General features: G+C 46.9%; 1 protein-coding gene and 1 long non-coding RNA gene across 13 annotated transcripts in view; one reads left to right on the forward strand and one right to left on the reverse strand.

Moving 5' to 3' along the window:
- Nucleotides 1-119: 119 nt before the first annotated feature.
- Nucleotides 120-1,540, reverse strand: LOC105554818. The gene is made up of 3 exons (XR_001008386.1): nt 1,430-1,540; nt 553-615; nt 120-454 (listed from the first exon to the last, which is right to left on the reverse strand). It is a non-coding gene; the product is annotated as an uncharacterized LOC105554818 (long non-coding RNA).
- A 1,747-nt stretch (nt 1,541-3,287) lies between these two features.
- Nucleotides 3,288-16,762, forward strand: part of MADD (MAP-kinase activating death domain) — a 59,268-nt gene continuing 45,793 nt past the window's right edge. For 7 of the 12 annotated variants that reach the window (XM_012001417.1, XM_012001424.1, XM_012001419.1 and 4 more), the window contains exons 1-14: nt 3,288-3,439; nt 4,022-4,618; nt 5,668-5,971; nt 6,500-6,631; nt 7,944-8,057; nt 8,779-8,859; nt 11,000-11,178; nt 12,114-12,349; nt 12,546-12,702; nt 13,583-13,686; nt 13,780-13,970; nt 14,346-14,599; nt 14,849-14,988; nt 15,835-15,936. In XM_012001417.1, the coding sequence (XP_011856807.1) occupies nt 3,378-3,439; nt 4,022-4,618; nt 5,668-5,971; nt 6,500-6,631; nt 7,944-8,057; nt 8,779-8,859; nt 11,000-11,178; nt 12,114-12,349; nt 12,546-12,702; nt 13,583-13,686; nt 13,780-13,970; nt 14,346-14,599; nt 14,849-14,988; nt 15,835-15,936 (2,653 nt within the window). In that variant the 5' untranslated portion in view covers nt 3,288-3,377. The remainder of the gene's footprint in view (nt 3,440-4,021; nt 4,619-5,667; nt 5,972-6,499; nt 6,632-7,943; nt 8,058-8,778; nt 8,860-10,999; nt 11,179-12,113; nt 12,350-12,545; nt 12,703-13,582; nt 13,687-13,779; nt 13,971-14,345; nt 14,600-14,848; nt 14,989-15,834; nt 15,937-16,762) is intronic. The other 5 variants (XM_012001425.1, XM_012001426.1, XM_012001429.1 and 2 more) reach the window with 1 other exon arrangement.

Consider the following 16,762-nt stretch of genomic DNA (forward strand, 5'->3'; position numbering starts at 1 on the left):
GGGGGCGGGCAGAGCTGGGCAGCCTTGGGGCCCGAGCCCGCACAGCGCTTGGCGGGTGTGCTTGTGCGTGTGCGTGCGTGCGCCTTATTTTTGGCTGAAATTTGGAGAGCCACGTTTGGTTCTCAATAATTTTTTTTTTTTGTTTTTTTAATTTGATGTTTCAAAATTGACTTGCTGGAGAGTGAGAACGCTATTTCATCTTTCTGCAGTCACTCTCCTCCCTATCCTCGTGTATCTACCTTCTTCCACCTTTCCCTGCCCTTCCCTCTACCCCAACCCTGCCAGCTGCCAGCCTCCTTGCTCCAGTTCTTCCGCACGCTGGACCAGTCCGTGCTGATGAGCTTGCAAGGTCACTGCCTGGGGAGGTAGAGGAGGGGAGGAGAGCCTCCTGTTGTGCTCACGTCAGCAGAGATGTCATATTGCTCTCTGGTTCCTGTGGTTTTACTGTGAGATCCTGTGCAAAATGAGGGACGAATCCAAAGGGTTGGTTAGCATGGCCATTTCTGCTGAAAAGACATAGATAACTTAGAAGTTTGTGAATCCTAATTCTACCTCTGGGTGGAGCTGATGGTGATGTTGGACTTCAGCAGATAGATATGCATTTTGAGCTTGATGCTTTTGGAATACATGAAGACAGGAACCAGAGGCTCTATGTTAGTAAATATGGTTGAGGCTACAGGCAAGAGTCGGAGCCTCGTTGGTTGTGAAGACAGAGTGTGAGTTGTGGGTGATGTTAGAGGGTTTAGTCTTTAGAGGAGTTAAAGATGTTAATCTTTGTGGGGAGGGGAGAGAGGAGAGAATGAGAAGAAAAATCTTAGTTATCTCTGCAGTCTGAATAACTGAAGGCAGTGGCTGCTGATTAGATGAATTCTGGCTAAAAATCGTATCCTACCCATAACTAGAATAATAACAAGATCTCAGGGTCCTTGTGGCTCTGGAAGGAAATGATTGTGAGTGACTTGAGTTTCATCAGATAGTTCTCAGTGGATAGGGACTGAGATCCCTCCAAGGCTAGAGGGGCCTGATGCGTACTCAGTAGGAGGTGCTTCAGGCCTGATCTTTGAGATTTTGACTGGAGAGGACTCCTGGTTTTCAATATAAACATAGATTGCAAGGTGTAGCCTAGAGCTCTGGTTCTATAAATTTTGTTTTACTTTGAGATACTTTGGCTTTCGCTGTAGTCATTTCTACACAGTTCTTTTTTTTTCGAATCCCATGACTGATTAACTACATAATTCTTTGTTAGAACAAATCATGCTTTTTACTCATATCCCATTTCATTTCTCTGTTTCTCTCCCCCTTGCATTCTGCTCAGGAGGAGCTGAGTGCAGCTCTGTTACGGTGCCCCACCTCCTGTAGTTTGCTCATGACTCTGTTGCAACTGGGAGAACCAAAGGGACCGTTTGGGTTTGTTAAGCAGTGGTGATACCTAGAAATGAATATACGGCGTACTCGGAAGCCTGGTGGTGTAGAGATATCAGTATCAAAAGTCAGAATTAGGACGGAGTACAAACTACAGACAGAGGAGGGAGAAGATAACCTAATTCTTAGCAGGTACTGTCAGTGGGAGAAGTGTCTCTAGGTTCAAGGGGAGTGAATTGTTATGGGCCGTGGCCGACTCTGGAGTAGCAGCTGCTAGTACTGTGCGGTCACCAAGCAGGGGAGGGGCTGTGGCTCTGCTATAAATAGTGCTGGGAGCCAGAGTCGCTATGGAGATAAAACTGAATCCTATTACCTGCAGGTCCTCTATTGGGAGCAAGGGAAAGGAGAAAGCAGTATTTTGAGGATTTGAGAGGTATTGCAAATAGGTCTTGTTTATTATTGGGTAGGGGAGAAAAAAGAACTACTCATTACCTAAACCAAATAGGGCCTTAAGCATCCAAGGAATGTGTATGTCTGTATATATGGGAGTGCCCGCAGCAGCAGGTAAGGGAGTAGAGTGTGTGTGTGTATGTATATATATGATAATGGGTTTCTCTCTGTGTGCATTGAACAAGGTCTTAGGCCGCATGTAGAGCACAGAGGTAGAATCCTGGAACACTAGAAATATGAGAAAAGAACTGCTACTCGTAGAAGAAATAGCCCTACTAGAAATAGCTGTGCAGTGGGGTGAAACGTTTTATTTAGAGAAGTGTATAGACACTTAAAAGGAAATAAATTACAATTAAGACCATGAAAGCTTTTCCTAATTTTAGAACATAGTTTAGAAATTTCTCTGAGCACCTCTCCTTCTCCCTGTCCTTGCAGAAATCCTAGTATTTCTACCTCTGATTCATAGCCTCTGTATTGTATAGTAGGACAAGGACTCATCTGTGTGTATTGTATTACTGATTCTGAGCCTAAGATCAAAATAGAGGGGAGATTATGATTCAGCACCAAGGGCAGAGCTAGTAGCAGTGGCCTCTGGGCTCCTTTCTTGCCTGAAGCGCGGAGAAAAGTGGTGCAGAGGAGGCAACTGGGGCAATGGACATTTTCATTTGAGATCACATGAGGTAGAATAGCCAGCTGTTATTGTCTGAGCATGGTTAACTAGACAGTCTATGTGGTAGTTTCACATCAAGCTGAATGCAGATTGTTGAAACAGAAGAATTGCGTTTCCATCTAGACCTAGAAGTGCAGATTAGTGCTAGTTGAGGAGTCTGGTTTGATCCTGATCCACCCTGGAGGGATCCTGAGAGTGACTTCCATTTTTGTTACAATGACTGAGTCCAGATTAGACGGCCTAGGTCTGTTTTTCAGAAACAGAGCCCCAGGTGTTACGCTGGAAATGAAGTTATTGGTAGGGATAGGTAGGTGAACCATTATTTATCTACTTCTTTTTTTTTTCTCGAGACGGAGTCTCACTCTGTGGCCCAGGCTCGAGTGCAGTGGCGTGATCTCGGCTCACTGCAGCCTCCGCCAAAGCAATTCTCGTGCCTCAGACTCCCGAGTAACTGGGATTACAGACGTATGCCACCACCTCTGGCTTTTTTTTTTGTATTTTTAGTAGAGATGGGGTTTTGCCATGTTGGCCAACTGGTCTGGAACTCCTGACCTCAGGTGATCCGCCTCAGCCTCCCAGAGTTCTGGGATTACAGGTGTGAGCCACCGGGCCTGCCTATCTATTTTTTAACATTTTATTCTGTGAACTCATAAACCTAGACACGAGGCTAGGCAAGTGTCAAGTTCTCCTCTCATTAGTATGAAAGTGGAAGACCTTCTGACCTCTGCCCCTGGCCGGGAAGAAGTTGAGAGGGATGAGTCCCTTAGGCATAGCAGTGGATCTTATCAGTACTTTTTTTCCTATTAGACTTCGGTTTTCAGAATTCCTCCCGGGAATGCTGACTCCTTGCTTGGTGCCCTGATGCTTCTCTGAGATGAACTGATGAATTGGAACCATGGTGCAAAAGAAGAAGTTCTGTCCTCGGTTACTTGACTATCTAGTGATCGTAGGGGCCAGGTAACCAAGAAGAGATGGACTTTTGTCTTAACCTCTGGGATAGCCATAAAACCTGCAGTTGTTCCCCTCTCCAGTTTCCACGTTGCTTTGCATAGCTCATTTTCCCCTGTTATTTTACCCTGATGGGAGCGTTGAAGCCAATAGGGAAACAGCAAAGTCAGGTGGATTGAAAGCAAAACCCTGCTCTTAACTAACATCTTTGTGATGTTGAGCAAATACACTCTTTATATCTCAGTTTTCTTATTTCGTAAAAAGGAAAAGTACTTTAAAAGCTCCTCCTCTGTGTATGCTTTTTTGGTAATTTATTAGCTAATTCACTTTAAAAGATGTTAATCATCTAAAGGTGCCAATGATAATTTTATTGTCAAAATCTCTTGTTGCAGAATAGGTGCCTTCATGACAGTGCAGACTTCACTTAGGCTACCAGCTCCATATGGCAGGCAGCACCCGTATTTTCCAAGGTGTTACAGTCAGGTTACTTTATCCAAAATAGCATCTTGAGCTTTATTCTTCGACGGTGGTTAAAATGTGATAGCCCATTCCATCCCTTCAGGCTGCTGAATTTGTCTTTATGTTCTTCAGGCACCCGAGCAGTGACAGCGTGGCCCAGACTCCTGAACTGCTACGACGATACCCCTTAGAGGATCACGCTGAGTTTCCCCTGCCCCCAGATGTCGTGTTCTTCTGCCAGCCCGAGGGCTGCCTGAGCGTGCGGCAGCGGCGCATGAGCCTCCGGGATGATACCTCTTTTGTCTTCACCCTCACTGACAAGGACACTGGAGTCACGCGATATGGCATCTGTGTTAACTTCTACCGCTCCTTCCAGAAGCGAATCCCTAAGGAGAAGGGGGAAGGGGGGGCAGGGTCCCATGGGAAGGAAGGAACCCGCGCCACCTGTGCCTCAGAAGAGGGTGGCACCGAGAGCTCAGAGAGTGGCTCATCCCGGCAGCCTCCCAGTGCCGACTCTACCCCTGATGTGAACCAGTCTCCTCGGGGCAAACGCCGGGCCAAGGCGGGGAGCCGCTCCCGCAACAGTACTCTCACGTCCCTGTGCGTGCTCAGTCACTATCCTTTTTTCTCCACCTTCCGAGAGTGTCTGTATACCCTCAAGCGCCTGGTGGACTGCTGTAGTGAGCGCCTGCTGGGCAAGAAGCTGGGCATCCCTCGAGGTGTACAAAGGTACGGTTCGCTGCTGCTGCCCAATGGGAGCATTTTAGAGATTCCATGTAATTGGTCTTTGAGGGGCATGGGAAATTTCCTCTGCAACTCAAGGTCCTTCAGACCTATCTAAGCATATGTAGAGTATTTAGAGTAAATATTTTTTCTTCTGGAGATGGAGTCTCGCTCTGTTCCCCAGGCTGGAGTGCAGTGGTGTGATCTCAGCTCACTGCAACCCCTGCCTCCTAGGTTCAAGTGATCCTTCTGCCTCAGCCTTCCGAATAGCTGAGATTACAGGTGTGTGCCACCACGCCCAGCTAATTTTGGTACTTTTAGTAGAGACAGGGTTTCACCATGTTGGCCAGGCTGGTCTCAAACTCGTGACCTCAGGTGGTCCATCCACCTTGGCCTCCGGAAGTGCTGGGATTATAAGCGTGAGCACCATGCCCAGCCAAGAGTTAATTTTTTTTTTTTTTTTTTTTTTGAAACAGAGTCTCGCTCTGTCGCCCAGACTGGAGTGCAGTGGCGCGATCTCAGCTCACTGCAAGCTCCGCTTCCTGGGTTCACGCCATTCTCCTGCCTCAGCCTCCCGAGTAGCTGGGACTACAGGCGCCCGCCACCTTGCCCAGCTAGTTTTTTGTGTTTTTTAGTAGAGACGGGTTTCACCATGCTAGCCAGGATGGTCTCGATCTCCTGACGTCGTGATCCGCCCGTCTCAGCCTCCCAAAGTGCTGGGATTACAGGCTTGAGCCACCGCACCCGGCTGAGTTAATCTTTACTAAGCAAAAGACTCTGCAGAGTTAAACCTCCTTCCAAAATTGTGTTTGGAGTAATGCTGTAATTTGATGTTTAACGGTGGTTAGGACAGTAAGTCTTACCCAGTATATATTTTTACATTTGCTCTTGCTGTTGTATATACCTTCTGGTCCTATCTGAGCTCAGAGACTGGGCTTTCCTAATGATGCTCCTTTTCCCGTTGTCATCGTTAGAGCCTCTGTGGTGATACTGGGTTGCAGTGGGGTATCAGCTCCTGATGCTAATGTGTCTGGTTCCTGCTGTCTGCTTCTCAGGGACACCATGTGGCGGATCTTTACTGGATCGCTGCTGGTGGAGGAGAAGTCAAGTGCCCTTCTGCATGACCTTCGGGAGATTGAGGCCTGGATCTATCGATTGCTGCGCTCCCCAGTACCCGTCTCTGGGCAGAAGCGAGTAGACATCGAGGTCCTACCCCAAGAGCTCCAGCCAGCTCTGACCTTTGCTCTTCCAGACCCATCTCGATTCACCCTAGTGGATTTCCCACTGCACCTTCCCTTGGAACTTCTAGGTGTGGACGCCTGTCTCCAGGTGCTAACCTGCATTCTGTTAGAGCATAAGGTGAGAGGCCAGCTTCCTAGACCTTTCTAGGGGAGGAACTCTTAAATATGCCAATGGCCAGATCATGAGCTCTTGGAGGACAGGGACTACATATTTTTCATCTTTTTGTGCTCAGGAGGTACCATGATGCCTGGTATACAGCAGGTATTCCGTAGATGTGGGTTGAATTAAGATACTGGTATCATGTGGGATGTATTCAGAGGGTTTACCATTCATTAGGGCTTATCCTTAATTGTACTGACCTAATTCTTTGGAAATATCGGTAGTTCTGTTTCATGAGTGGTCCTGGGATGGGCAGTACAAGAACTAGGAAGGTAAGGGAGTGATTTGCATATCTCAGGTGAGGGAGGATCACCATTGTGCCTGAATTGGGAGGTGGCAGGCATGGTGGGGCAGAGGGCAGTGCGAAAGGCAAAGCTGGAGCTGTAGGCATGGTGAATTGGAAACCAAGTTGTAATGTTGGAAGCTGTTTTCTTGTAAACCTTATTTTATGTTTTGGAGTGATTCTTACTGGATGGCTCATTACAGGTGGTGCTACAGTCTCGAGACTACAATGCACTTTCCATGTCTGTGATGGCATTCGTGGCAATGATCTATCCACTGGAGTATATGTTTCCTGTCATCCCGCTGCTTCCCACCTGCATGGCATCAGCAGAGCAGGTGAGTCTCAAGGCGTCTTCCGGCTTTGTCACCTCTGTCTTCCTGAGGGAGGAGGCCTAATGCTCAAAGAAGTTGTAAGTGAGTGCTGGTCCTCAATCCTTTGTCATAACTTATTTCTCTGCAAAATCTGACTGATTTGAACTGATCTGGTGGCAAAGCTTATGCAATTTGTAGTTTTTATTTATCACAACAAATGTTAATGACTGTAGGCTACTGGCTACACTGCCGCAGTTCTTACGTAATACAGTAATTCCTCCTTATCTGTGGAGGATATGTTCCAAGACCCCCAGTGGATGCCTCAAACCACAGATGGTTCCAAACTCTGTAGATACTTTGTTTTTTTCTATATATACATACTAATGATACAGTTTAATTTATGAATTAGGCACAGTAAGAGGTTAACAATTTCTCTTTGGGCATTTATTTGGTGTTTTTTGGAGACAGAGTCTCCATCTATCCCCCAGGCTGGAGTGCAGTGGCACAGTCTTGGTTCACTGGAGCCTCCGCCTCCCGGGTTCAAGTGATTCTCCTGCTTCAGCCTCCCTAGTAGCTGGGATTACAGGCACAGCCACCATGCCTGGCTAGTTTTTTGTATTTTTAGTAGAGACAAGGTTTCACCGTGTTGGCCAGACTGGTCTTGAACTCTTGACCTCAGGTGATCCGCCTGCCTCAGCCTCCCAAAGTGCTGGGATTACAGGCATGAGCCACCGCGCCTGACCTCTTTGGACATATATTTGGCTTCTCTTTGGCATATCCCAGTTGCCAGCATCAGTACGCTTGTGCTTTGGGGCCATTATTAAGTAAAATAAAGGTTACTTGAACACAAACACTGAGATTGTGCAACAGTTGACCTGATAACTGAGATGGCTACAGGTGAGTAGTGTATACAGCATGGATATGCTGGACACAGGGATGATTCATGTCTGGGTGGGACAGAGCGGGACAGCATGAGATTTCATCATGCTTCTCAGAACTATTGTCCTGGACTTCAGATATGATCAAGCTGCAATTTAAAATTTATGAATTGTTTATTTCTGGAATTTTCCTTTTAATATTTCAGACTGCAGTTTACCTCAGGTAACTGGAATCACAGAAAGTGAAACTGTGGATAAGGAATACTACTGTATACAAAAAAATGTACTATGTAACCTTTCAAAAAATCTGGAAAATTCTGAATTTTCAAATACATCTGGCCTCAAGGGTTTTGGAAGAGGGATTGTTTCTGCATTTCCTTATCTAGAAGAATCCAGACTTGATAAGTGCTCGTGATAGGTTTTGTCTTTGTTTCTCACCTTCTTTATCGTTTCCACAGCTGCTGTTGGCTCCAACTCCGTACATCATTGGGGTTCCTGCCAGCTTCTTCCTCTACAAACTGGACTTCAAAATGCCTGATGATGTATGGCTAGTGGATCTGGACAGCAACAGGGTGAGGTTCTTCGCTGAGGCATTGTAGCGTCTGGAGGAGGATTGCATTCTAGACCCAGTCCTGGGATATGTGTTTTTCTAGATTCCTTTCAGGAACGTTCTAAGTTGTTGGATAATTTCTATTGTGAGACTTATTGAAAAATTTTTTTAAATGCTCCTTTTACCTTATTGGCCAAATAAGCCCTTGGTTAGGTCTCAGAGAATTTTAGGATTTATTTTTGCCAGAATTAAGTGGTGCCTCCACCATATCCAAGAGCAGTCAGACAGTTGTGATCTGAAGACCATTACATGTGGTATAGATCATCTCTTAATGGTTTCCCTGGAGTATAGTTTCCAGTAAGAAACTGTCTTTCAGTGCAGGCTTAATGAATTATTTGACCATTCTGCAATGTGAGTATATTCAAACTTTGGTGGGAAGCCCTTATGTGTGTTCATTGTAAAACTTTAAAAAAATAAAAATAAGCGTAAATGAAGTAAGTGAAAAGCAAAACCGTAATCTTTTTATTTAGCGATAATAACCAATAGCATTAAGGTATATTTCCTTTCAGATGCATATGTATGTCATATATGTGTGTACATATCTTATTGTGTAGTTATATAACGTGTGTTCGTTTATGTAATAATACTGTATATACATCCTCTTATTTTTATTTACCCTGTGTAAGAGAAATTCCTGAGCAATAAACTCTAAGGTCACGTCTTTTATCATTTCTCTGGTGCAGGTGATTGCCCCCACCAATGCAGAAGTGCTGCCTATTCTGCCAGAACCAGAGTCACTAGAGCTGAAAAAGCATTTAAAGCAGGTACGTGAAGAATGAAGGAAAGAGAGGGGAGTAATAGATGCTGTGGGGTTCCTATAGGAAGACAGCTGTTCTCAGAGCCAGTTTCCTATCAAACTTCAAATGGAGTAGTTTTCTTCACCCTGGATGGGCTTAAGAAAAGGGATATCCCATTTCTGGGTGGCAGAGTGAATCTCAGTGGTTTTGATTCCAACTCATTTTATGCCTTACTATATTCTAATGCTTATTATACTGTATAAAATAGCCCTTCACTGTCTGTTTCTTGTATGTGTGCCACTCTCTATGGCCTCAGAACATTTTCGGGGCCTTTTTTTTTTTTTTTTGAGACAGAGTCTTGCTCTGTCGCCCAGGCTGGAGTGCAGTGGCGCAATCTCAGTGCACTGCAAGCTCCGTCTCCCGGGTTCATGCGGTTCTCCTGCCTCAGCCTCCCCAGCAACTGGGACTACAGGTGCACGCCACCACGCCCAGCAAATTTTTTTGTATTTTTAGTAGAGATGGGGTTTCACCGTGTTAGCCAGGATGGTCTCAATCTCCTGACCTCATGATCCACCCGCTTCATCTTCCCAAAGTTCTGGGATTATAGGCATGAGCTACCATGCCCTGCCAATTTTCTCAATCTTGTTAGGTGGAAGTTAGTAGTGTGGACCATCTGGCTGCTTTTATATCATCTTCTAGAGTTGATCCTGAGGTTCCTTTCTTCAAAAATTCCTTTCTTTGGCAGGGCATGTTGCCTCATGCCTGTAATCCCAGCACTTAAGGAGGCTGAGGTGGATGGATCACAAGGTCAGGAGTTTGAGACCAGCCTGGCCAATATGGTAAAACTCCATCTCTATTAAAAATGCAAAAATTAGCCAGGCGTGGTGGTGGACGCCTGTAGTCCAGCTGCTCGGGAGGCTGAGGCAGGAGAATCACTTCAACCCAGGAGGCAGAGGTTGCAGTGAGCCAAGATCGTGCCACTGCATTCCTGCCTGGGCCACAGAGTGAGACTATCTCAAACAAACAAATTCCTTTCTTTGAGTAATTCCTCACATCCATTTTTTATTGATTTATTTTCTTCCTCTGCATGCTGAACACAGTACCTGAAGGTAACACATGACAAAGCTTGATTCCCTTCCCCTGCCTTATGTCTTGTGTAGAAACACCAATAGATAGCACTGTGTTTATTTTTAGGACTCCCTGCTCTCATTTGAAGGGCATTTAGAAACCTTTTTCTGTGTTGTCTAAAGTACTTAGTAGTACCTCTAGATGCTATGTTTGGGTTTAAATGGGTCATTTTGTATCATCCCTCTCACCTCAGTTGCTTCATCACTGCTGATATAATGTGATACCTTGTTACTGCAGAGTCTAGTGGGAATTTTAAGTCCTGACCCCGTGATCCGCCCGTCTCGGCCTCCCAAAGTACTGGGATTACAGACATGAGCCACCGCGCCCCGCCAAGAATTATATTTTAAATATTTGAAGGAGCTAAGATCCTTGGACTCATTGATCCTGTGTTCTAACTCCTGCTATTCAAAGTGTGGTTTATGGACCAGCAACATTAGCATCACTTGGGCTTGTTAAAGTGCAGGATCACTCCAGGCATATTGAATCGGGATCTGCGTTTTGACAACCTCCCCCCGTGATTTCTCTCCTCACTCACATTTGAGAAGCACTGCTGCTCTCGACCAGTGGTCTTCACCCTGCCCCATTGAGCCTCTGAGGGGCCGATTTAGCTTGGGATCCCTGAGCATGTGAGGCTCTGCTTCCTGTGTCCTTCAGAGCAGCTATGTTTTCAAATTTCCATTCTGTATAGTTTCACATAGATTCCAATTTTAAAAAACATTTAATGACTATAATAATTTTGCAAACAACTGTCCTGGACTTCGATAAGATCAAGTTGCCTTGAGCTAGGTTGTCTTAAGATGGAGAGCTACATATTTCAGACTGTTTTCTAAAGGCTAGAGTATTGGGATTTTTGTTTCAAAGATGAAAGGTCTGAAATGGGTTGACCATGATTTGCAAATTAGCACTGTTCTTTGTTGCAGAACTTTTTGACCAGAGAATACGAGGTAGAAGACTTTAGGAAGGCTCTTTCCTTGGAGTTGAAATTGGCTAGCTGCCCAGGAACGTGCCTTGTATAAGGAATTTTCTTGTTGTTCCACAGGCCTTGGCCAGCATGAGCCTCAACACCCAGCCCATCCTCAATCTGGAGAAATTTCATGAGGGCCAGGAGATCCCCCTTCTCTTGGGAAGGCCTTCTAATGACCTGCAGTCCACACCGTCCACTGAATTCAACCCACTTATCTATGGCAACGATGTGGATTCTGTGGATGTTGCAACCAGGTAAGACCAAGCCGACTATGTAATCACAAGTTCTTAAATTGATCTCTTTGCTCTCTAAGTGACCTTAGGGCCGACTATTTCCCTGAACCAGAGTTTCTGTTTTTTTTGAGATGGAGTCTCACTCTTGTTGGAGTACAATGGCATAATCTCAGCTCACTGCAACTTCCACCTCCCGGGTTCAAGTGATTCTCCTGCCTCAGCTTCCTAAGTGACTGGGATTACAGGCACCTGCTACCACGCCTGGCTAATTTTTATATTTCTAGTAGAGACAGTGTTTCACCATGTTGGCCGAGCTGGTCTCGAACTCCTGACCTCAGGTGATCCGCCCACCTCGGCCTCCCAAAGTGCTGGGATTACAGTCGTGTGCCACCGCACCCAGCCCAGGGTTTCTTTATATATAAAATATGTGCCATATTTGGTTGTGATTTTCCACCTTGGTAAAAGCAAAGTGAAGAAATAGTAAACCACGTGCTCAGGATGAATAGGGGGCTGATGATTCTTTTAAGATATCTCTCCCTGGCCGGGCGTGGTGGCTCACACCTGTAATCCCAGCACTTTGGGAGGCTGAGGTTGGCGGATTGTGAGGTCAGGTGATCGAGACCATCCTGGCTACCACAGTGAAACCCCGTCCCTACTAAAACTACAAAAAAAATTAGCTGGGCATGGTGGCGGATGCCTGTAGTCCCAGCTACTCGGGAGACTGAGGCAGGAGAATGGTGTGAACCCAAGAGGCGGAGCTTGCATTGAGCCAAGATTGCGCCACTGCACTCCAGCCTGAGCAACAGGGCCAGACTCTGTCTCAGAAAAAACAGGTGTCTCTCCCCTTGGAAGCCTGTTAAATGATGGCTTTGGGAGGTGTTCTGAGACTTTGGATCATGAGAATCCTTACCCTACAGGGCATGGATCTCAAATTATCTCATCATCTGCTTCCCCAGGGTCGCCATGGTACGGTTCTTCAACTCTGCCAACGTGCTGCAGGGATTTCAGATGCACACACGTACCCTGCGCCTCTTCCCTCGGCCTGTGGTAGCTTTTCAAGCTGGCTCCTTTCTAGCCTCACGTCCCCGCCAGACTCCTTTTGCCGAGAAATTGGCCAGGACTCAAGCTGTGGAGTACTTTGGGGAATGGATCCTTAACCCCACCAACTATGCCTTTCAGCGAATTCACAACAGTGAGTCCACCTGCCCTCTGCTCCGCTCTGCCTTCTGCCTCTGTCCTCTTGATGGACTTTGATTTTTCCTTTGCTCATCTTTGACCTGTGCCTTCTGTCCTTGCTCTGCTTTAGACTTTTTCCTGCCCTTCTTTCAGGCATTGCTTGCCTTTTTTTCCTTGCTGCTGACTTTCTATTCTTTTCCCTCATGGGGTAGATATGTTTGATCCAGCCCTGATTGGTGACAAGCCTAAGTGGTATGCTCATCAGCTGCAGCCTATCCACTATCGCGTCTATGACAGCAATTCCCAGCTGGCTGAGGCCCTGAGTGTACCACCAGAGCGGGACTCCGACTCCGAACCTACTGATGATAGGTGAGCATCCTTAGGGTAGCAAAAAGGTTTTTAAGGTGAAGAGGCTCTCACTAGCCCTTCTTTAGCACAGAAGAGGCAATCTCATAGGCTTCCCATATCAGTATTTTTTTTTTAATTTTATTTCTTTATTTTTTTTCATGTGTGACAGAGTCTTGCCGCTCTGTCACCTAGGCTGGAGTGCAGTGGTGCCGTCTCAGCTCACTGCAACCTCCGCCTCCCAGGTTCAAGTGATTCTCCTGCCTCCGCCTCCCAAGTAGCTGGGACTACCTGGCTAATTTTTGTATATATACATTTTTTGAGATGGAGTCTCGCTGTGTCTTCCAGGCTAAAGTGCAGTGGCATGATCTTGGCTCCCTGCAAGCTCCCTCTTGGGTTCAAGCGATTCTCTTGCCCCAGCCACCTGAGTAGCTGGGATTACAGGCACATGCTATCACGCCAAGCTAATTTTTTGTATTTTTAGTAAAGACAGGGTTTCACCATGTTAGCCAGGCTGGTTTCAAACTCATGCCCTCAAGTGATTCACCTACCTCGGCCTCCCAAAGTGCTAGAATTACAGGCGTGAGCCACTGCACCCGGCTACTTTTTGTATTTTTAGTAGAGATGGTATTTCACCATGTTGGCCAGGCTGCTCTCAAACTCCAGACCTCAGGTGATCAATCCGCCTTAGCCTCCCAGAGTGCTGGGATTACAGGCGTGAGCCACTGTCCCAGCCCCTATTATCAGTCTTTATGCTTTGGTTGACTGTTTTTCTTGGCTTCCTTATTTGATTTGTACCCTGGCCTTGCGTTCAGAGTGCTCCCCCTTTTATTTTTCCTAGTGCTGATTGCAGGTGTTCTCCCTGCCCCTTTCTGTTTTGTTTTTTATGCAATTCACTCTGCAGTGGCAGTGATAGTATGGATTATGACGATTCAAGCTCTTCTTACTCCTCCCTTGGTGACTTTGTCAGTGAAATGATGAAATGTGACATTAATGGTGATACTCCCAGTAAGTGTGCTTGGGGAGATTGGCCAGTCCTGGGCAGGGGTTGGGGGTCTAGGGATGGGGTGGTCTCTACCTGCCTCCCTTGGATTTTGGCAGATGTGGACCCTCTGACGCATGCAGCACTGGGGGATGCCAGCGAGGTGGAGATTGACGAGCTGCAGAATCAGAAGGAAGCAGAAGAGCCTGGCCTAGACAGTGAGAACTCTCAGGAAAACCCCCCACTGCGCTCCAGCTCCAGCACCACTGCCAGCAGTAGCCCCAGCACCATCATCCACGGAGCCAACTCTGTAAGTGAGGAGTGGTGGATGAGTGAGAACCATGGCCTGGGATGTGGGCCTCATCTATTAGGAAAGCCAGGCTGTAGCTATTCATTTGCTTCTTCTCACACAATTTTCTCATCTTCCTCTTCGTGGGCCCTAGAGCTTAGAGCCTAAGAGACCTAGTTTTGACCCCAAAAGGAGTTCATCAGGCTTTGTTCAGGGTACAACTGTGATCTCCCTTATATAGTTTGTGGGGACAGAGAACAGGTGCCACAGAGATCGTTTCTCACACATTCCTTAGGCTAGAAATCTGACAGACCTGGTCCAGCGCTGCCAAACTGGGATTACAGGAAGGTACCATTGGGCACCAGCTAACCACTTTTAATTTCATGTGGCCTTCAGGAACCTGCTGACTCTACGGAGATGGATGATAAGGCAGCAGTAGGCGTCTCCAAGCCCCTCCCTTCCGTGCCTCCCAGCATTGGCAAGTCGAACGTGGACAGACGTCAGGCAGAAATTGGAGAGGGGTCAGTGCGCCGACGAATCTATGACAATCCATACTTCGAGCCCCAATATGGCTTTCCCCCTGAGGAAGATGAGGATGAGCAGGGGGAAAGTTACACTCCCCGATTCAGCCAACATGTCAGTGGCAATCGGTGAGAGCCTGGGGATCCCTTCTAGATAGGTGACTGAAGGACCTCACCTCAGTGGACCCTGGGCGAGGGTTAATCAGAAAGTCTAAGTCTGAATGCTCTCGTGGTCCTGCCATCCCCAGAGGGTGGTGTTTTGATCCAGGGGTTTAGGAATTATAGGAAGGGAGCAGCAGCTGCAGTGTAGCATAAGGCTCATACTCCCAAGGTCAAGTACCCCTGCCTGGGGCTCATAGGTGCCACTGTGCATTCAAGGGCTCAAAAGCTGCTGCGGCCCAACAGCTTGAGACTGGCAAGTGACTCAGATGCAGAGTCAGACTCTCGGGCAAGCTCTCCCAACTCCACCGTCTCCAACACCAGCACCGAGGGCTTCGGGGGCATCATGTCTTTTGCCAGTAAGTGCCTTCAGCTGTCTCTCTCATTCCTGTGTTCCATTTTCTCTACAGCAGAGCCTGACTATCGCAAATGTTGTTTAGAACTTCACATGTAGGGCTAGGTTAGCATTAGCAAGCTCTAATTCAGTCATTTGGGTGATACTGAATAAGGTGTTTTCAAGTGAGGGCAGTAAAGGACAGGGACAGATTAGTCATTATCATTATGCCTGGTCGTTTCAGTCTATTTCAGGTAAGAGCTGGATGGGTAACTGGAAAACAGGCAGTAAATTCAGAATCACACACTTGTGCTTATATTTAGTGGAAATACTCTGGTCAAATTTGATTTGAGTCTATATCTGGTATCTTCTTTGCCTCATAACGGACTCTTCCATGAATGTGCTTTGAAATTGATACGAGATTGAATTTTGTGCTTAGAGAGTATTTCCAGCAGTGTGGGGTGGTATCAGTTAAAGATTGAAGACAGACTATGGACTAGAGAGAGCCAACGTCGAGAATCCCTGTTATCGTGAGTTTCTTCAGCAGCCAGGGAGGGACAGTGCCAGCTTCAGACCAGAAGCCCGTTAACTGCCTGCGTTCATGCTGTGCAGCAGTAGATGAGAGACTCGGATATTATCATGTGAGGTGGACAGAGAAAGCTGTTACTGGGTTTTGGCTGCTCCTGGCAGTGGCTCCATTGTTTGCCTGGAGTTAGACTTGATCCTTTCTAAGACAGATCAGAGATGATCTGATCCATCAAACTGGGATTGTGTTTGGAAAGGAGGGAGGTGCAGATGCTGATAGTCATTAGTCTAATGCTTTGATTACTTACTCTGCCAAGTCATCACTCTCGCACCCTCCCCTTGATAGGCAGCCTCTATCGGAACCACAGTACCAGCTTCAGTCTTTCAAACCTCACACTGCCCACCAAAGGTGTCCGAGAGAAGGCCACACCCTTCCCCAGTCTGAAAGGTAACTACAGCCTTCCTTTTGCCAAGCCAGATTTCTCCGGGAGATATTTCAGGCTGTGGGTTCATGTCAGGAGCCCTGTGTCTGGTGAATCCTTTGACCTGGTTGTCATCCCTCATGTTGCTCCTCATGGCTTTCACTGCACATCTTGGGCTCCGATGGTTGTCAAATGGAAACCATCTTCGTAGCTAGAGAGGGCCCTGTTATGTCATTTAGGACAATGGCAGCTGTGGGATTACTGCTGCTTCTCGGGAGGACCCTGTCAGGGTACGTGATTAACATAGGGATCATCAGCCGCCACTGCTGGGTTGCCACTGCATGAACTTAGGACAAACTCCATGCCAAGGAGCTGGCCCACCAGAGAATGGTTATGGAGAGACTGGCAGCATTTATAGAGCACAGCCTCTCACCTCTCACGCACTCATAAGCCTGTCAACCCAGGGCTTGTGAGCGCGCCAGGTAGTATTTGTTAGTTTCTAGGGGCAGTTAAGACCTTATTTGAAAGCCAGGCGCAGTGACTTACACCTGTAATCCCAGCACTTGCACTTTGGGAGGCCAAGGCAGGTGGATCACGACGTCAGGAGATCAAGACCATCCTGGCTAACATGGGGAAACCGCATCTCTACTGAAAACAAAAAAAAAATTAGCCAGGTGTGGTGGCGGGCACCTGTAGTCCCAGCTACTTGGGAGGCTGAGGCAGAAGAATGGCGTGAACCCGGGAGGCGGAGCTTGCAGTGAGCTGAGATCATGCCCCTGCCCTCCAGCCTGGGCAACAGAGCAAGACTGTATCTTAAAAAATAAAAAGACCTTATTTGAATTTGGCTTGTGC

The sequence above is a fragment of the Mandrillus leucophaeus genome, unplaced genomic scaffold (assembly GCF_000951045.1).
Source record: "Mandrillus leucophaeus isolate KB7577 unplaced genomic scaffold, Mleu.le_1.0 Scaffold66, whole genome shotgun sequence".
Taxonomy (NCBI): Eukaryota; Metazoa; Chordata; class Mammalia; order Primates; family Cercopithecidae; genus Mandrillus; species Mandrillus leucophaeus.